Here is a 21,179-nt window from a genome sequence, read left to right as displayed (position 1 = left end):
TTTACCATTCAATGGTTTCCCAACCTGCAACATTAGTGGCAATTGAACATTGTTAATGACACAAGATGAAGATATGTTTGTTGGCACACAGGAATTGCTGTTGTAATTTTCATGATTTGTCCAAAGGGAATGCCAAGAATAAAAGTTTTTGGCAAATCAAGAGTCCGAGGAAATCAACACACAAGTGTTAACAATAAAAGTAATAAAGAAGAGTGGTTGTCCACATGTGCTTCTAATGATGAAAAACAACACATAGGTGCATCAAGAAAGAAGTGGAAAGTTAATCTTGATTCCAGGTGTGTCTGTTACACAAACCTTCAGAATACAAAAAACTCTGGAAATAGTATAATTGACTTGAAGATACTGTACGAATTCATCAGTTCACATATACAATTTAAGGAATGAAGTGGTATTCCTTTCAGTAAAACAGAAATATTCATAAGGGAATTGTGAGTCCATTTGTTAAAGAATGTGCTAGGTGTACATCTACCATGGTGACAACAACTAATTTAGGCCAAACTAAGCTACAAGATAATAATATAAGTCTTTTATATTAACTTAGATCAATAGGTAAATATATGCAGGCAGGAAAGATTCTTTGTGCAGCATTAGATGTTCGTGAACCCCCACGTTTTTCAATTTATAATAAAATAACTGCGTCAGCTGTCAGTGACGTGTGACACAAATGGAACAAGCAGCTCAGCAAGTCATAAATGTAAACATAGAAGACAATTTCACACAAATAATGGCTTTCTCTGTCACGTCTTTTGATATTGGTAGAGCTTTGTATGTAGAAGTGATGATCAAATTTTGCTTGGATTGTCATAATGACGCAGGAGCAAGACACGCCTGTCAACAAAAATTATGATGCACCAATTGGAAGTATGGAGGTGTCTAACGTACAAAAAATTTTCAGGACTCTGTCAGTGCTGCAGGTGTCATGTATATGAAATATCTCAATGATGGTGACACCAAGGACTTTGGAACAAATTGTGAAGAGAGACCATATGGCCCCGACGTTCAGGTTACAAAATTAGAATGCACAGGGCATGTTCTGAAAATACTTAGCTCAAGGTTGAGAAAGCTTCTGAAGGGAAAGGCAGGAAATAAATTAGAAGATGGAAAAAACTTGGACAAAAAGGACATCTCGTAAGTACTGAAACAGACAAGTTGATAACTTATGGGTTAGCCATAAGAAGGAACTGTAATGATTGTGGAAATACGAGAAAAGCTGTATCAGCAATTTTTCCAGAAGTTATCAAGTGATGAAGACAAACAACACAGCCTTTGCCCAAGCCGACCTGAAAGTTGGTGCAAATATAAACAGACATTATGTTCTGGTGAAAATTATGAGCATGAACACTGTTTACCAGAAGCAGTTATGAGAAAAATAAAACCTACATTTAGGGACCTCTTTAATTATAATGTACTCAAAGAAGTGCATACAAGATGAAAATCAAAATCGCGATGAAAGTTTTAACTCTGTAGTTTGGAATCATCTGCCAAAATTGGTGTATGCACACTATGAAACAATAGAGCGAAGAATAAAAAGTGAGAATGCTGTGAGTCGGATGATGCTAAATATGGCACAGGAAAATATTAATTATAAAGATTGTTACAAAAACTTGTAAATAATTTACAAATAAAACTTTAATACTGTTTTCTCGAACCTACATTTTTTGTTCAATAGGTACCATTATTTCTAGAACTGTGTCACAGAAATATGAAATTTTCTCTTATTCCAAGATGACAACTGAACAAACAGATGTACGTTTGACTTTGCAACTGGATTTATTTTGATTCAGGCTCAAAAGAAGATTCATTCTTTAAACGTTAACCAAACTTTTAAAACAAATGTTAACACAACTCTACAAAATCAATACGGCTTAATCTACAGGGAAAATGGCTCACACTTGTCTCCTCGTGTACTATTTACCTCTTTGCATCCTTACATAATAAGGTCAACAAATATTGTAGAAGTGGTACAAATCTCCAATCAACTATCTGAAGTATAGTCACAGAAATGTTCAGTTAACTCACAGAGAATATGTTATAAAAACACAAACACAATACAAAAATAAAAATGGATAAAGTGGTATCACCAGTAAGAAGCTTGCAAGCACAAAAATTTGTGCCTACGGAATGCCACAGAAGCAGAAAGAGCTTAGTATTTTGCAAAATCTCTTGTAACACTTTCAGAACATTTACAAAAACCACTTCAATATCAATACTTCTCAATCACAATACCCGTCACTACATATCTCTCTCACCACACACACACACACACACACACACACACACACACACACACACTTGCTCACTACAGATTATAGATTAGCATCAATTAAGTCAGGAGAGAGGATATGGAAAAATGTGGACTACACTTTTATTTTGCGGAATTTTATTGAAACTGTTTTTGTTTTGTTTTTTTTTACATTTGTCATCATACAATATTGTGAAATATATATAAACAAACAATTGCATACACAGTTTTAAGTCCATGCAGAAGCCTAATCAATTAGGAGACTAATGCCTTGAGTGTGAAGAGCTAAGATTTCTAATGTTCTTCCAATTTTTTATCTCACTTACCTTTTCTTAAAGTCTGTTAGAACAGCTGCATCTCAAACAATGGCAAACACTTTACTTAATGTCACCTGTTCCTGGTAAATATCCTGCCAATAATGGCAAACTATCCTATTCACTTTCTCTAAAGAAAGGCACAGTCTTGTATTGCTGGTAGTTCAGACCACTAAACAAGTCAGCACAACTGCAATAAGCTGTATGATTAAAGTTTACCTCCTCAAAATGTCCACAATGAATATAATGTCACGAATGAATATTATGACTACAACCAATCATGCATTTGTCACAAATCACAATAATGTCACTGAAGATCCCAGACAAACATTGTGAGCATTACAATGCACTGCAGGCATTTATCAGCAACAAGAAGAACTGAAAAAGTACTACAATTATTCCAATACAGATGTTAATGATTTAAGAATGGAAACACCTTTCTTACAATTTCATCATAGCAAAAACACCCACAAAGAAAGCTAATGATGAATACACAATATTTAAAACATGCCAGAATGGCCATAAACTTTACAAGTAACATAACCTCAAGCCCTAATGCTCACTGCCACATTTGTGACATGGAACATGTAGTGCAAAGTTTATCTACCCATGTGTACTCAAATTATTGAACATATTTAACTTCCACAGATTTCTGCCATTAAACACACTAGACATCACCATTCCACAGATAAATTACAAGCCACAGATAATTTACAAGAAAGAATTCCTTAGCAAGTTTCAAGTGACTAACTTCAGAAAGTGCTTTAAAGTAGTGTTTTGCCAAAGAAAAAAATTATACTGCACGAATTAATCATACACAAGCAGCCTATAGCAAAATACCTTAATGTACCTACATTAGGTTGCAAACTTATTATTTCAAAGTTTCCCCATGTACATTTTACCTTAAAAAGACATATCTCACCAAACACTCCTTGGTTTAGAAAAGGACAGAAGGTCCACAGCTCAACATACTATCAACACTGATATAATTATATACAAAACGAGCTATGACTGGACAAGAATGGGGTAGGAAATCAGCTATCATGTTGTTTAAGGGTATATACAGCATTTGCCTCAAGTGATTTAGGAAAACCACATGCACCCTACATCAAAGACAGCTAGCAAAATGTTTCAACCCTACTCCTCCCGAAAGTGAGTCCAGGTCCCAAATTTTAATATTAGAATACACATTTTTAGGAAGGTAGATCTCGTAATAAACATACTGTTGTGCCACCACACATCAATTTTAAAGAAATACTGACTTAAAAGCAGATAACAAGCACACATCACACCCCCCTCCCATCCCAACTTACAACCCTTATACAAATAGTGAGTGAAATCAAACAAATACAACTATACAATTTTATAGAACTTTTGTGAAATGAGGAAAAAAAAATCTACCACTCAAGAAATTAGAAGCGTCTCCTATCATAAAGAAATACAACTGCCAGGTGATAGTACATTACACACTATCATCCAATACACATGAAACCAACATGTAACAATCTTTTGTGAATAAAACTACCTAGACCGCTTAATATTTGTCTTTACTTGTAAACGTTGTCCTGGGTACTATCATAATCAGATCTGTAATTAAGATTAAACAAACGAAATAAATGAGAGGGGTTTCTTACATATTATCAAGCTACAATAGATTAAAATTAAAATACTAAAAACTTTTGAAAAGTTCACTAACAATGAAACTTGCTTTACTAGCTCTAAGTTTCAGTGAGTGAACTTTATGATTTTTCATCCTTTTTAGCTTGACAATATACAACAAATGCCTCTAATTCTTAATGTTCCTTTAATCTTAATTACCGATCTGTTGATTGCAATAGCATAAACAACATTACAAATAAAGACATGTATTAAGCAATCTAAACAGTTTTACTCACAAAACATTCAGATTGATCACGAACTCTTACAAGAAATTTATTTCCTTCATCAATAAATAACAATGCCTGCAATGACTAGGAAACAGAATATACCGATATAATTACCAACTACGAGCTGCGGTAATGTTCTCATCTGGCTACGCAGATAAATTTACCACTGTCTTGTGACATTATGTGCATGTAAGTCATCATGGAGGAGATACTGCTGTTTGAAGTAAGAATCGTGTAAAGAAATAAATCCATATATTCTAGTGAAATGACAGAGTCTGTCCCACAAGTTGTTCAATATTTATAAATTACATGTGATGGGATAACTGCCTTAGCTACTTTGTTAAGCATAAAAGAGTGTACACAACTTCTTTCTCATATTCATCAAACATCACTAATAACCCGCTGCATTTTCAATCTTTTATAATTAATAGCATAAAACAGGATGGGGACATCATATCAAAACATATCCAATGTCCTTATATGCTCAAATTCAGAGAAAATCTTTACAAGATTGTGTCTTTTGGATAACTAGACTAGAAGAAGCTGCAACATGCCTTTCATTACCATCAATTAATACACCTACATTATGCAGTTATTTAAGACACATGCCTACCCCCAAAAATTTCTCATTGAATAGAATATGTAGTGCATCATGACAAGAGCACATTCCCCAAATTCCTGTTCATGTCACACAACACTTCAGCTGGTGAACATATTTTAAACCAATAGCTAATGATGCCTCAGATAATCAAGTGAAGAATACTGTGCATAACATGTACACATTACAAAATGTTTTGGGAGGGTTTACTAAGTGTTCATATATTACCTCGGCATTAAAAATGCCAGCACTTTCTGACAGCTTCAGTTACTGCCTTGTTACAGCATTATAATGTTTTGGTATCAGTGCCAAGTAAGTAGGTGGCTATACCCACAGGAAATTTTAATTTTACTTAGAAAAAAAGGGGGGATGGGCTGATTAGTTCACAGTTCTGGGGCAGACAGAGAGAGAGTTCATACAAGAACTTAATTTTTTTTTTTACAACCATGGACTACGTCCCATTACTTCCAATGGTAGAAGAATCACTTTTTACTTCCAGTGGCACCTGTAATAGTGCAACACAAGTGTGCTTTCAATAATTAGGAATAATTAAAGAAATGGACATCTCATATGGTCCACAAGTTTCTACTGCCTATGTGATGCATCCATTTATCAATTTATTTTATAATAAACCCCTTTTGTAGAATGATTACTACAGCATCCTCCTGCCATTATCATCCTCCATGGCCCCAGAGGAAGAAAGTGGTGGTATTTCCTTCTTTGTCTGCACCTTTTGAACAACTATGAATAATTTACTGAGCAGGTGCCAACAGCTGATGTCCAGTAATCTCTGTCTGTAGTTTTTATCCTTAAACATGCAGTCAGCGACTAACAGCATTGTCATGCAACAAAAAACCAGAGAATATATACAGCATGCAAGCAAATGATGAAATATGAAAATATGCATGTATCTTTTAAAATTGTTGCAACCAAGGCACTGGAAAATGTTTTGTAGAAATAGGAAGAACAAAGGGCATACCTTCACCTGCAGTTTTTCCTTTGTTTACCAAATTCATCTGGCATACTACATAAACAGGTAGATAGCACTACATTAGGCTTCGGCAGAAGAAACGCTTATGTTTATTACTTACCACAAGTGGAGTACAGAGAATATGTAGTATTTCACTTAGTTATTAACAAACAAAATATATATATTACAAAAATGAGTGTTTTACAAAAAGATGTGATCAGAGGTGCTCATATATATGGCAAACTCAAAGGACTTTCAGAAATTATGAACACAATTAGTTGTGAGATTGAAGTTCAAAAATCAGTACGCTATGACAATTTACAGTTTAACAAATCCATCTCTCTTTCTCTTAACTCTGACTGGTATCACTACTCTTGTAATGGCAGTTTTGAATAAAGCATCCAACCACAGGGGGGGGGGGGGGGGGGGGGGTTTAGAAATTATGTTCACTGGATGCAACGATTTTTTTCCCTTTAGAGCACACAGGCTGAATTCTCAATTTAGAATTCCCATCAGTGACACCACCACACTACACACTGTCCTCTTAGGCTTTCATGCAAAAATCTTAGCAGTTTCTTTAATCAATGCTGATGTGAAAGTGCAATGTGTCAATGCACAGCAATTTCTCAGAGTCAATAACCATAATTAAATTCCATCCCTTCTCACAAGACAGTGAAATTAGCAATGCTTCCATCTCAATCTCTCTTGATTTACCTGTATCAACTCAGGGTCCCTCCGCAAGTGCCAGTTATGTAAGGCACACAGGAGACCACCTGTAAAGTTTGGAAAATAGGAGACACGTACTACCAGAAGTAAAGCTGTGAGGGTGGATCATTAGTCATGCCCAGGTACCTCAGTTGGTAAGATCACTTACCACGAAAGAAAAGTTTCCAGTTCAAGTCTTTGTCTGCCACAGTTTTAATCTGTCCAGAAGTTTTAATTTTTCCTAATATTTGTCAGGTCCTAGCTTATCTAGAACATTTATATTTCTCAATAAATGAAGCACAGGTTCCATAACTGACTTTCAGCTTTATAAAGCATCAGTTACTGCCACATAAGTGGATATTTTTCCATCTTTATTTGAGGAGCAATAAAAGCCATATGCACAGAAATGTGAACAGTTAATTTTAACATAGTGAAGAAAGTGCCAGTATTACTGAACCAAAGATGATATAGTAGATCCTGTTACACAGAAGAAGAACATGATTAAAGTGAAAGTTTTCCACTACCTCAAGACAAAATAGTTCACTGATAACACTTAAGCTGAACTTCAATTACAGCATCTATAGTAATACCTACAAAGGGAAAATGCACAATTGCATGCAATATTTTTGCTTACTGGCTGGAGCCATTCTGATCACATCTCCTGTATGCTCTAATTTCTGAAACATTTCACATGTAATAACTGTTATAAAACAAGAACTTACATCACTTTCAGAGGATGAAGATGAAGGGGAGATGTTAGAGGCCACATCACACACACAGCTACCCACATTTTTTCTTTCTGTAATTAATGTATGTTCTGCATAGATATCAGCAGTATCTTCACATTCTTCATGCACATTTGAGTATAATGGCTCACTCTGAATAACAGGAAGACTCGTGAAAGATATTGATTCCCCAGCGTCAAAATTGTCTGCTTCTATAGTTGCATCGAAACAAATTTCTTCCAGTTTCTGATCTTCAGTGCTTTCCACTGGTAACTGGGAGCCATTAGTGAATAATGAATTAGTGGATTCAGTGATAGGGTACTCATACATCCCATCACAGACTGGAACTGCAGAAAAATGTTCAAATGAATTCTGGCTATCAGTAAGAATTTCATCTAGCAAATTTTCATGTATGTACATGTTTACTCCATCACCATTTATATCTTCTGAATTTACATCTGCTTCTGAATCTGTTACATGTATACACACACCATTACCACTTTTCCTTTCTTGAATCTCAGAAGAGTCATATCCTGTAGGATCACAATTTTTTGGCCCTCTTGCACCAGGCAAGTCATTAGTGTTGAATTCATCTTCATGGGAGTGTACATCAGAATCAAAAACACCATCTTGAGGAACTGACACACACGCTAAAATTTCTGGTGCAACATTATTACATGCTACATCATCAGACTGCATTTCTAATAAGTCTGCCTGAAGTTCATTTGTACTGCATATATCTGCCTGGTAAACATCATATTCATCATCAACAATGGTAGTAAAAAAGTGAGATCCATTACCAGGCATATCTTTTAATGAATGATCAGTTTCAGACTTCAAGACTTTATCACTAACCTCTAATAACGAACTCAAGTTATCAATGGCAGGATCAGCAATTAAAACAGTTTCCACTGGCGTATCTAATTGATTCCCGCTTTGATACAGTACACCTGTGTCAGTACTTTCCTTTTCTACTCCCACATTTATTGTAATTTTAGATTCAACCTCAGCATCACTGTTTTCCAAACTAAGTCCCTCTATACAAGGAAGAGTATTACTGTCCTGATATGAAGATTCACCCAATATATTATTAGTACTGTTTTCAGTCTCTTTCATATTGTTAGGAGTTTCACACACTGATATTAGTTCACACACAGGCATGCTATCCTGATCAGTCTTACTTACAATTTTCACATTTTTTGCAAGATCTGCCATATCTGTAAAATCTGGAAAGAAAAGTTTACAATTAGTACACAGCTCAGGTATGACCATAAGTACAATTTTAAGCCTAGAGTACTAACGGAGGAAAATGTTACATTGTTACTAAATCATCGCAAATTTTAATACTCTACATTTTATTCAAGGATGTTGTTATTTATAGTTTATGCACTAGTTAAATTACAGTTATACAGTCTCCAATGGTGTGCCACACACAAAAAAGTGCAAAATGTCCTGTTTTACAACTGCTACTAACCAATACCAGACTGGCACGAACAATGAATTGATAGCAACCGCAATCTTAGATGTTACGAGGGATTAGTAATCTAGGGGGTAACAACCCCTACCCTGCCCAAACAAAAGGAAGAAGCATTATTATTCAGCTGCAGCAATCGTTAAATACATTCCTCTGCAACATACTAGGAAAACACTCATTTTAATATTCCACCACCTACTAACTAACAAAACAACCAAGTGTAAATTGTCTTCAGCGAGTCTTAAATTGCCCCCCACCTATTTTTTTTTTTTTTACAGCATTTTTTCTGCTAACAAAGATCACATATGTAATTACACCAAAATCAATGCCAATATGAGACCATTTCAATTTGTCAACTAACTTATTTACTTTCTTCATATTTTAAACTGGAATAACTAAATCACTTTTTTTTTTTTTTTAAATCTCCAAATGACTTGAATATTCATGACTTACTCTAGTTTTCAAAGAGCATGTTCTGTTCCAGACAGATTAAACCAGAACAGCTCCAAATAATTACTTATGCATGATAAACACTTACAAGTCAGTAATGTCTCAGAAATTATATATCGTACTGACTTGACTTTTATTATTACTATTACTACTACTACTACTACTACTACTACAGCTATAACTCTTAACATGAACATGATTAACGTTTCCTTTCATGTTAGTATTTAAATGTAATCTCTGACACAGACAGCATTTCTATGACGCTTCAAAACCTGCAGTATACAACTTTTCTCCTATAGAACACACTTGGGCATTGTTATATACTACAGAGAAATTGAGTCATCAATTTCAACTTGACACTTAAGTCAATGTACACTACTTCCAAGTAGTCTTATTTCAGTGACCAAATCAAACAATTGAAGTAAAAACAAAGGCTTAACAAGTTGCATGCCTCTGAAGATAAATATACTTCAGCTGCATTAAAAACCATGCAGTAAAATTCATTTCTGTAAATGTTATGGTGTTGCAGAGAGTATAGCATGGCATCAGCAGTTCAAGAAACAGTCTGCAAACACCAGAAAATTTAATTCAATCTTCATAATTGTAAACATAGGTATGATCATGGTAGCCAAATACGTTTATCACCAACAGTACAAAACAAACAAAATGAACACAAAGACTATAAAGTCAATTCAAAACATCAATGATTAAACAACCTTCCATGCTTCTTAGTTGATCCTATTCTGCTCTGCTACTAACCAGATGGAAATTCAAAGCCCTTAACATTTATAAACCATTAACATCCAATATTTAGGGCATACTGTGTGACAAACACAGCAGGGATTTAATTCACATCACTCATCTATGCAGACTGTTATTAAAGTAAAGTATGCCATGGCATCAGATTAAGATGCTATCATCAAGTTACTGTTATTCCAACTAGCTAAAGAAACCATCAATTGGAAATCAGTGAAATGTTAAAGATGCCTTTATTTGAGACACAAAACAGTAATTTATTTGAGTACTCTGTCACTACAACAAAAATAGGTCTTTACCACTTGCAATGGACCATGTTATTTGATAATAAACAAACACTTTCAACATAATTAGCTTATCAGGTTTCTTTCTTGAAAGAAACACAGTGAGAACATAATTAACAATATATGGTGTGTTCTAGCTCTCCATCAAAACAACTACCCTTCAGTACAAGTTACAGCAAAGGAGCAGCTCAACATTTCAGATCCTGGAAGTTTCTAGGTATTTTTGTCCACGCCAATTTCTTTAACCAAAGACATATGCCAAGTATATTAAATGGATGGTAACTGTCCTCAAGAATCAGTTATTTGAAAGAAATAAAACAGAACAATGAAGCATTTTGGTAATAGCCTAACTGCAGGTGATTTGCATTTCTCAAATTATTTATTCATAACCTCACATTTTGTGAGGTCATTTGCAACAGTTATTATTTGCAGATATTTTTGATACATAGTTTAGTAGTTGAGTAACACACTTGCTAGAAAACTGAAATAATTACACAACTGATTATCACATCCACAATGACTGCTACATTTGTAGATTAGAGGGACATAAACATATTAATACTGAGTTACATCAGTGACTTCATGTCTGTTTATTATATTTTGATACTTCTTGCATTGATATTACTTGTAAAGTATAATTTTTTTCCTACAGCATCTAAAGAAACATTATACTGAAATATAAACCCTTAGAACACAGAATATAGTTCCACTAACAATACCTTTAATCAGGCAAGTGAATCTATGTCTGAAATGAAACGCATCTCATGAAAACTATTTCATTTACAATACGGTCTCTTCCTTGCATATCAATGCAAGAAACATACTGTAACAGATAAAAGATATTTCCAAAAAATAACACAGAAAAGTTAGTAGTCTAGAAACTGTCTGCGCAGTTCGACGGAACAATCACGTGTGTGTGTTGTCATGTGCTGTCTTTTAAACAATCAAACAACAATGCTGCATTCACTACTGTGGAAGCAACATGATCTTTTTGTTACATGTCTACGTGAATAATGATGAATTTAGTGTTAATACTTGCCAGTGAATGAATATCACTTTACTTGTAATGCAACGACTCACAGCTCACGACGAACTCACCCTCACCGAGCTACGACACAGATACTTCAAGTTCCAAGGAAATGCTTTCGCACCTACATTGTGCCTTATATAGACGGCCTAAGATTGAACCGGTGCTATTTTAGCATCATATGCTCTTCTGTACCACTCGGGCCATCTGTTAGCAGCTATACGAAACTCGCTGGATACTTCCAGAGATTTAGAAAACAATGCGGTCTAAGGTCCTTATTACCCGTGTACAGCGTTTTATCAAAGATCTTCAATAAAACAATTTGTAAATTTTCATCCTCCAAACTCCGTTATAAGAAACCAATACTTCACATGATGTTTTCATTCAAATCAATTGCTCGAAACTGTTGATCTTCACAAGAAACTATCATTTGTTGACGTGCTGATAAATAATATTACAGCAATTGAGTCTCATGTTCGGTATTATTGGTACTGTCCGGTGCAGCTGTTTTTGACGTCAGATTTTGCATAGCGCTTCAGATTTAGCGTCATGCGAAACAATAATTTTCGAAACTTCTGTTTATTAGCGTGCTGTTACGGCAACGACGTTGCGAAAATGAACTGTCCTACTGTACAGTTCAGTGTCCTGACTTACTTCCTGTATAATTTACAATCTAGTAAACAATATGTAATGGCACTATAAATGGTGCTCAACAACATAATGTAATGAATCACATCGGGTAAATGTGATACAGGAAAAAAGATCTAACTGTAACCGAAACATATGTAAGAATGTTGGGAGAATATGAAGTAGCTTTTGACTGTTGAAGCCCTAAGGTATGAATAATACACTACGCCTAAAAATCGATAACTTTACACTCTTTGAACATAAATTAAAACATCCTATACGATTAACAGATACATTCGACTTGCTGGTCAATGAAAATTGGTGAAAATACAACTGAAGAAATTTTTAACACAAACAAGTGTATTGAACGTTCACTCCTGACGCATTCTATCAAGCATAAAATATGTGAGTTCAGGGAAAAGTGAGGCCACTAACTCCATGAAAAATAACGCTAAAAAACTGCAGAATAAAGACCTAGCTTAAAGACCAGTCCATACACAATGGCCAATCTGCGCACGTAGCATCTGTGCAGACATCGTGGGAGACGTCGGTGACAGTGATCTCTATACTACGTATGGATCAGTGATCTCTATGCTACGTATGGAGATCACTGGTGACACTTCTTTGTGACGTCGCTACGACGCGTACATGTCCAGTTTCGACCATCGGGGATGTCTATCGACTTTCGTGGTCGTATTTAGTCTGAGGCTGAGCGCTGTGAGCCTCTCACTGTGATAGGCTCACAGCGCTCTCACAGCACGAAGCTCACGTCTAGTATACTTGCTGCCGTATCTTAGCGATTCTCAGAAATAATGTGACTGGTTTCTTTCTGCAATTCCTAATTATTTCAAAGCATCAAAGAGTGGCAAACCTGGATACGATCATTTTAGAAATGCTGTCTGCAAATGCACAATCATTATGTACGCCACATTAGTATTAATAAATGGAAATGTATTTTCAGGTTGCACATCGGGGAAAATCACATCTCGCCTATTTTATTCGATCTGGCCTGTTTATTGACTTCTTTTTAATGGATCTGATTATTAATTAAATGTATCCGCAAAATGAGAATACTGTACCACCACACCTATACAATTTACTGGAAACAGATGAGAATTTGTGACACAAAGGGTGTCACCGTTAGCTGTGCGGTAGGTCAGAGCAGCTGAAAGTTCAGTGTTACCGTGCTTTATCGAGTGTCCACGTCAGACCTCAGTGTCTTACTGTCTTTAGAAAGGTGCTTTGATGTGTGTTCGATGGTGAACAACAATGCAGGAGTAACGGCCTACTTGTAGTACTCCTCCGGTCGCTGTGCATAAAGGGCGGAAAGACATTCGTAAACAATCGAAAATTATAATAGCGAATGTACTCAAGGTTTTTACTGATCTGGTCGACAATGAAGAAGCGAGGAATAACTTAAATTTTGCACAAATTCATAAAGTTACTAAGTGTGTGATGTCTCCAAGTGAACTGTAGGCCGTATTAGCAAATCTGTGTCATTGGCAGAATCTCCAGACATGAATTAAAGTTTCGATTTTCCAAGAAAGGGATACGAACATGAACGGAAATCAACCGACTTTGACGATTTTAACAAAGAGCTCATGCGTAGAACTGTACTTGGACATTACGACAGAGGAGAGTATCCAATAGCTTAAAAAATGCAGGCTGACGTCCTTGAAAAAATTAATTACTTGGGCTCAGAGACCTCTGTTCTTCGTCTTTTCTGCTCACTTGGTTTCCAATTCCTGAAGTGTAATGACGGACGGAAATTCTTAATGGAACACAGAGACATTGCAACAGCAAGAGCGCAGTTTTTGGGTAGAATGCACTTCTTGTATGCTGAAGACACCAGGCCTGCAGTGTACTTGGATGAAACCTGGGTTTCACAGAACCACACCAATATGTATATATGGCACGACTCCAAAGGAAGCGGCGGTTTGAAAGTGAATACTGATAGAGGTGGCCGATTAATCACCGTCCACGCTGGTTCATTAACCACAGGCTTCATACCAGAGGCCAAACTTGTTTTTTTGTGGTGGGAAAAGTTCTTACCAATCCGATTACCATTCAGAAATGAATGGAGAAGTTTTTAAGAATTGGTTTATTCGACTGTTGTCTGCGCTAAAAGAAGGGTCAAATATCGTGATGGATAATGTCAGCTACCACTCCATTCAGATAGAAAAGCTACCACCTTCAAATTGGCGCAAGGCAGATATTATGGAGTGATCAAAGAGAAAGAATGTTTCATTTTCAGTCGATCAAACGAAGGCCGAACTCCTGTCGAAGGGAGACATCTTAGGTGCCAAAAAGATCATTTGGCAAACGAAATGGGACACCAAATGGTACGTCTAATACCATATCGCTGCCACTATAATCCCATTGAATTGATATGGGGCCAAGTAAAGGGAAAAGTAGTGTAGAGAGATACTACTTTCAAACTTGCTGATGTCGAGAAGCTAACACACGAAGCTCTTGACAATGTTACTCAACAGGACTGGGAGAGGTGCTCAAAACACGCAAAAGCATTACAAGAAACTGATTTCTTGAGCCAGGTTTTAAGAGACACCATAGTGGAACCTGTGATGATACACCTGGCTGAAACAAGCGACAGTGAATCTGAAGACACGGAGCCAGAAGATATTTCAGTTTAGGTGTCATCTATGTATAAAAGCTGACTTGATTTAAATGTTGGTCTATTCATTTCAGTTATGGAGGACATACTGCGAATGTTTTTCCCTTACAGTAGACGTCTGACAAATTTATCACAAGTGGTGACGATTAGTTTACTCAACAGTAACTGTCAATTAAAATAAGATTGTCAATTCTGCATTAATTAACAACAGCTTTTCCTAAAAATATGTATGCAATGCTTTTACATTCGGATATAATCTTACTGCATTCAGTTTACTTGTACATTCGAGATTCAATTCCTTTTTTTCATAGAAGGATTTACTGACTGTTTCTTAGTAAGAGTAATGTAGTTCATAAAATGACAAAACTTTGTGGTTCTTCTGTATTGACTGTATATACAGGGTGGTCCATTGATCGTGACTGGGCCAAATATCTCACGGAATAAGCATCAAACGAAAAAACTACAAAGAACGAAACTCATCTAGCATGAAGAGGGAAACCAGATGGCGCTATGGTTGGCCCGCTAGATGGTGCTAACATTGGTCAAACGGATATCAGCTGCGTTATTTTAAAAAATAGGAACCCCCATTTTTAACACATATTCGTGTAGTACGTAAAGAAATATGAATGTTTTAGTTGGACCACTTTTTTGCTTTGTTATAGATGGCGATGTAATAGTCACAAACATATGGCTCACAATTTTAGACGAACAGTTGGTCACAGGTAGGTTTTTTAAATTAGAATACAGAACGTAGGCGCGTTTGAACGTTTTATTTCGGTTGTTCCAATGTGATACATATATCTTTGTGAACTTATCATTCCTGAAACGCATGCTGTTAACAGCGTGATTACCTGTAAGTACCTCATTAATGCAATAAATGCTCAAAATGATGTCCGTCAACCTCAATGCATTTGGCAATATGTGTAACGACATTCCTCTCAACAACGAGTAGTTCGTCTTCCGTAATGTTCGCACATGCATTGACAATGTGCTGACGCATGTTGTCAGGCGTTGTCGGTGGATCGCGATAGCAAATATTCTTCAGCTTTCCCCACAGAAAGAAATCCAGGGACGTCAGATCCGGTGAATGTGCGGGCCATGGTATGGTGCTTCGACGACCAATCCATCTGTCATGAAATATGCTATTCAATGCCGCTTCAACCGCACACGAGCTATGTGCCAGACATCCATCATGTTGGAAGTACATCGTCATTCTGTAATGCAGTGAAACATCTTGTAGTAACATCGGTAGAACATTACATAGGAGATCAGCATACATTGCACCATTTAGATTGCCGTCGATAAAATGGGGGCCAATCATCCTTCCTCCCATAATGCCGCACCATACATTAACCCGCCAAGGTCGCAGATGTTCCACTTGTCGCAGCCATCGTGGATTTTCCGTTGCCCAATAGTGCATATTATACCGGTTTACGTTACCGCTGTTGGTGAATGACGCTTCGTCGCTAAATAGAACGCGTCAAAAAAATCTGTCATCGTCCTGTAATTTCTTTTGTGTCCAGTGGCAGAACTGTACACGACGTTCAAAGTCATCGCCATGCAATTCCTGCTGCATAGAAATATGGTACGGGTGCAATCGATGTTGATGTAGCATTCTGAACATCGTCGCTTTTGACATTCCAGATTCTCGCTCAGTTTGTCTGCTACTGATGTGCGGATTAGCCGCGACAGCAGCTAAAACACCTACTTGGGCATCATCATTTGTTGCAGGTCGTGGTTGACGTTTCACATGTGGCTGAACACTTCCTGTTTCCTTAAATAACTTAACTATCCGGCGAACGGTCCGGACACTTGGATGATGTCGTCCAGGATACCGAGCAGCATACATAGCACACGCCCATTGGGCATTTTGATCACAATAGCCATACATCAACATGATATCGACTTTTTCCGCAATTGGTAAATAGTCCATTTTAACACGGGTAATGTATCACGAAGCAAATACCGTCCGCACTGGCAGAATGTTACGTGATACCACGTACTTCTACGTTTGTGACTATTACAACGCCATCTATTACAAAGCGAAAAAAGTGGTCCAACTAAAACATTCATATTTCTTTACGTACTACACAAATATGTAATAAAAATGGGGGTTCCTATTTAAAAAAAAAACGCAGTTGATACCCGTTTGACCTATGGCAGCACCAACTAGCGGGCCAACCAAAGCGCCATCTGGTTTCCCCCTTCAAGTTAGAAGAGTTTCGTTATTTGTAGTTTTTTTCGTTTGATGCTTATTTTTCGTGAGATATTTGGCCCAGTCACTATCAATGGACCACCCTGTATAAACATTGCAGTAACATCACAAAAGTCCCAGTACCTATTCTGATTCTCCGAGAAGAGCCCAGAAATCTATGATATTTGACGACTTTTACAAAAAGCTAAAACGTAGAATTGTATTACTTTAGTATGCGATGGCTAGAGAAATACAGGGTAATGTCAGTGATAAAATTGATTACTCTGGCGAGTCACTTCAATGCACTGTCTTCTTTGCCCACTTGGTTTTGAATTCAGAAACTGTAATGATGGACGAAATTTCTAACACAAGACAGGGACGTTCAAGTATTAAGAACGAGGTTTTTGTGTACCAAGCACATATTGCGTGCTGATGATCATAGGCTTACAGCAAATTTAGATAAAACTTGAGTTCCACAAAACCTTTCGAACAAATATTTTGCTCGACTTCAGTGAAAATATTGGCCTCAAAATAACTAGAATTACTTTTGCGTAGCGTATATTGGCGTTTTGAGTGATGGATACAATGCGTTTTGAGTGATGGATTTAATTACAAAGGAAATGTATTAGCAGCCAGTAAAATATTTTCAGGAAGTAGGGAATATTCTCGGTCATATTAAAGCGAGCCGTCTGTACAAAACTCTTGGCGACGGCCTGCAACGACTCGCGTGCTGCTGCGTACGTAATTTACCTCTGCACGTGATACGATACAGTAATTATGTCTGAAATGTTACCAAAAATAATTTTGTAGTTTTCTCAACAACTTTCTCGCGGGAAGCTTCTTCGCAGTCCTACAGAACGAAAATTCATCAGCGGCTACATTTTTCGCTACGCAGTTGGCACAGTTTCAGTATAATATTTTTTTTATCTCCGAATACTTTTATGTTTCCGAAATAAACGACGCAGCATCTGCATCTGTAAACTTTGAGGATGTTTGTTTTTTTCAGTCCAATCACTGATTCTGTTACTACCACAGGTTGAAGTAGTAGTAGTACTAGTAGTAGTGGTAGCTTTATTGATTCGTAGATCTCTTATTACAAGGATATAGTAAAAAAATTATTTTCCTCCAAAAATTCTTGTAACGCTAGTTTTCATTGTTTTCCTATCAGCTAGTGAGAATTTTCTTTTGGAAAGTACTCCATCATACTGTAGACTAAAAATAGTGTTGCCCAATAATTTTTTAAATTTCTATGAAGATTTGTAATCATCACTATAAAACACCTAGCAATGCTGTAAGAGGACGAGATGACCTTGAATCCCTATTTTCGTGCCGGTCACTGTAGTTACATACACTAAATTAAACACGCTTTGCACACCAGAATAACATATGTAGTATTACCATGACACTCACGTGAATCCTTACAACTATTGTAAATACAAAGTATCGTTGTACACGAATTAAAGCAGCAACTGATTATCTTCAATTGTTAAATTCATTGCAATTTTGGAAACTATTGCTTCTGTTTCTTTCTCCGAAAGTGAGAATGTACCAACTTCATACTCATTAATTTCATTTGTATTACGAAAAGTACTTAGCAGTTAACTCACCAAATAGTAAAAGAGTGCTGGTTGTGTGAAGTATATCCTAATTTGTATGAAACATTGTAATTCACGGTGAAAAAACTGAACTTCTTCCTTGGCACATGGAGGTAACTGAAACAACATGGAAAAACAACTGCAGGAACAATCCTGGATCAATACCAGAATACATTTCGTCAGCATATGTATTTTAATTGAAGATGTTCTTATTTCGAAAAGAACTCTCGTAAAACGACTAGCCTATAAATTTATATTTTATGTGAGGGTTGGAACTTTAATAGTGGCAACTATTTATTTACAGCTCGTACAAAATAGATACGAGTTTCAAAGCTTTACTGAGTTTCAAAGTAGCCACCAGCATTGTGTATAACCTGTTGCTAGTGATGTGGAAGTCGTAGGATACTCTTAGGAGTGCCAGTTGTGTTGACAGTTCGAGCGACATGGTCTATTGCCAGACGAATTTGTAGCAGCTCTGAAGCGAATGCCGTGGAGTGTTTCCTTCAGTTTAGAAATCGATTTGAACTCAGGAGGGCTTAAGTCCGGGGAGTGCTGTAGGTGGTATAGCACTTAGCAGCCCCATCAGTCAAACAAATCAGTAACAGCTCGCACTGTACTATCTTGAGCATTTTCCTGCAAGATGATGGTCAGGTCCTGCAGAAAGTGTCATCACTTCTGTCTCCAAGCTGGTCGTAGGTTGTGTTCCAAAAATGAACAGCATAGAAACAGAAGTGATGACACTTTCTGCAGGACAGTGCTCAAGCACGTACAGTGCAAGCTGATTTGTTTGACTGATGGGGCTGCTAAGTGCTATACCATGTACTGCGCTCCACTGACTTAAGCCCTCATGAGTTCAACTCGATTTCCAAACTGAAGGAAACACTTCACGGTATTCGCTTCAGAACTGCTACAAATTCATCGGGCAATAGACCACGCTGCTCGAACTGTCAACACAACTGCCACTGCTAAAAGTATCCTGCGACTTCCATATCGCTGGCAACGGGCTATACACAATCCTGGTGACTACTTTGAAGGTCAGTAAAACTTTGAAACACGTATCTATTTTGTATGAGATGTAAATAAATAGTTGCCACTATTATAGTTCCAACCTTCGTAATTATGCTGGCAGATACTAAGTTACTTATTAATTCTGTGTCAAACGAATCAGTCTTTTCTGTGTGTTTTTTTTTTTTTGAGTGGTACCTAGTATTTTTTGCCATATGATCAACATGTTTCCAGTATTTACTAGCATTTGCATAAGCAAATTTGTGAATGACCGACAATGACAAGTTGTTCCTGGGAAATAAGACTCTTATGTGCACATAACATCGAACATTATAGAACATACTATTTTTAAATTAATAAGAAGGTTCCACAATCTCTTAGAAATTAGACGGAAAAAGAAAGAAGGCGCAGGTCTTGAACCAGAGAACAAACTACATTGTACTTCTTGACCTGACATCTCTAACCACGATGCCATTGTGGACACCAGAGATATGAAACATTGTTTTCGACTGATATTGACTAAATATTTTAACTGTTGATAAGTTTTTACTTTACGTTTACGTTAAATTATAACAAAGTATACCAATAAAAACGTGTTTTCGATGCACTGTTAATATTTGAACTACATCGTAATTTAAAATCTATCACTTACAAGATTCAATTAAGTGACAAAATCCTGTATGACTTGTCCCCTTCCCAGAACTCGATGATACCCCAGAATCAATAGAATTCCCTGACAGTCGAAACTGGGCATGTACACGCCATAGTGAAGTCACAGAGTAGTGTCACCGAGGTATATCTATCATCTCACACAGATCGTTCTACATATACATCTACAGCTATACTCTGTGAACTGCTGTGAAGTGCATGGCAGGGGGTACGACCCTTGTACCAGTTATTAGAGCTTTTTACCAATCTATTCACTTATGGAGTGTGAGATAAATGATTGTTCAAATTTTTCTGTGCAACCTAATCTTATCCCCACGATCCCTCTGGGAGCGATATGTAGGTGGTTGTAGTATATTCTTAGAGTCATCATTTGGAGATTGGAGATGGTTCTTGAAACTTTGGCAGTAGACTTTCTCAGGATAGTTTCCATCTGTCTTGAAGAGTCTGCCAGTTTAGTTACTTGAACATCTCCATGACACACTTTTATGGGTCTAACAAACCTGTGATAATTCGTGCTGCTCTACTCTGTATACATTCAATATCCTCTGCTAGTCCTGTTTTATATGGGTCTGACACACCTGAGCAGTATTCCAGGATGGGTCACATGAGCGATTTGTATGCAGCCTCCTTTGTAGACTATCACCATTGCCCTGGTATTTACGAATAAATTGAAGTCTGCTATGTGCTTTACTCACGACTGGGTGTATGTGATCATTCCACATAATGTCACTAATAAGTGTTATAACCCAAGTACTTGTATGAGTTTACACAACTGTGACTCACTAGTATTATATTCATGGGATACTATGTTTTTTGTTTTGTTAAGTGTACAATTTATATTTGTGAATATTTAAAGCAAACTGCCAATCACTGCACTTCTTTAATATCTTATTAAAGTCTGAATAAATATGTCTACTGCTTCGATCAGACTGTACTTTATTGTAGATAATTGCAACATATGACAAAAACCTGAGGTTAGTTTAATACTGTCTGCTAGATCGTTGA

General features: G+C 36.7%; 1 protein-coding gene across 10 annotated transcripts in view; it reads right to left on the bottom strand.

The window, feature by feature from the left end:
• LOC126297573 (LIM domain and actin-binding protein 1) overlaps nucleotides 1-11,770 on the bottom strand; it is a 194,643-nt gene extending 182,873 nt beyond the window's left edge. Inside the window, exons 1-2 of one of the 10 annotated variants that reach the window (XM_049988534.1) lie at nucleotides 11,524-11,770; nucleotides 8,647-8,687 (exon numbers count right to left, since the gene is read on the bottom strand). In XM_049988534.1, the coding sequence (XP_049844491.1) occupies nucleotides 8,647-8,676 (30 nt within the window). In that variant the 5' untranslated portion in view covers nucleotides 8,677-8,687; nucleotides 11,524-11,770. Of the gene's footprint in view, nucleotides 1-7,458; nucleotides 8,688-11,464 lie in introns of all 10 variants that reach the window. The other 9 variants (XM_049988528.1, XM_049988531.1, XM_049988530.1 and 6 more) reach the window with 9 other exon arrangements.
• Between the last annotated feature and the right edge of the window lie 9,409 nt (nucleotides 11,771-21,179).

Source organism: Schistocerca gregaria, chromosome X (genome assembly GCF_023897955.1).
Source record: "Schistocerca gregaria isolate iqSchGreg1 chromosome X, iqSchGreg1.2, whole genome shotgun sequence".
Classification (NCBI taxonomy): Eukaryota; Metazoa; Arthropoda; class Insecta; order Orthoptera; family Acrididae; genus Schistocerca; species Schistocerca gregaria.
Note: the sequence above shows the minus strand (reverse complement) of the source record. Positions and strands in the feature narration are given on the sequence as shown.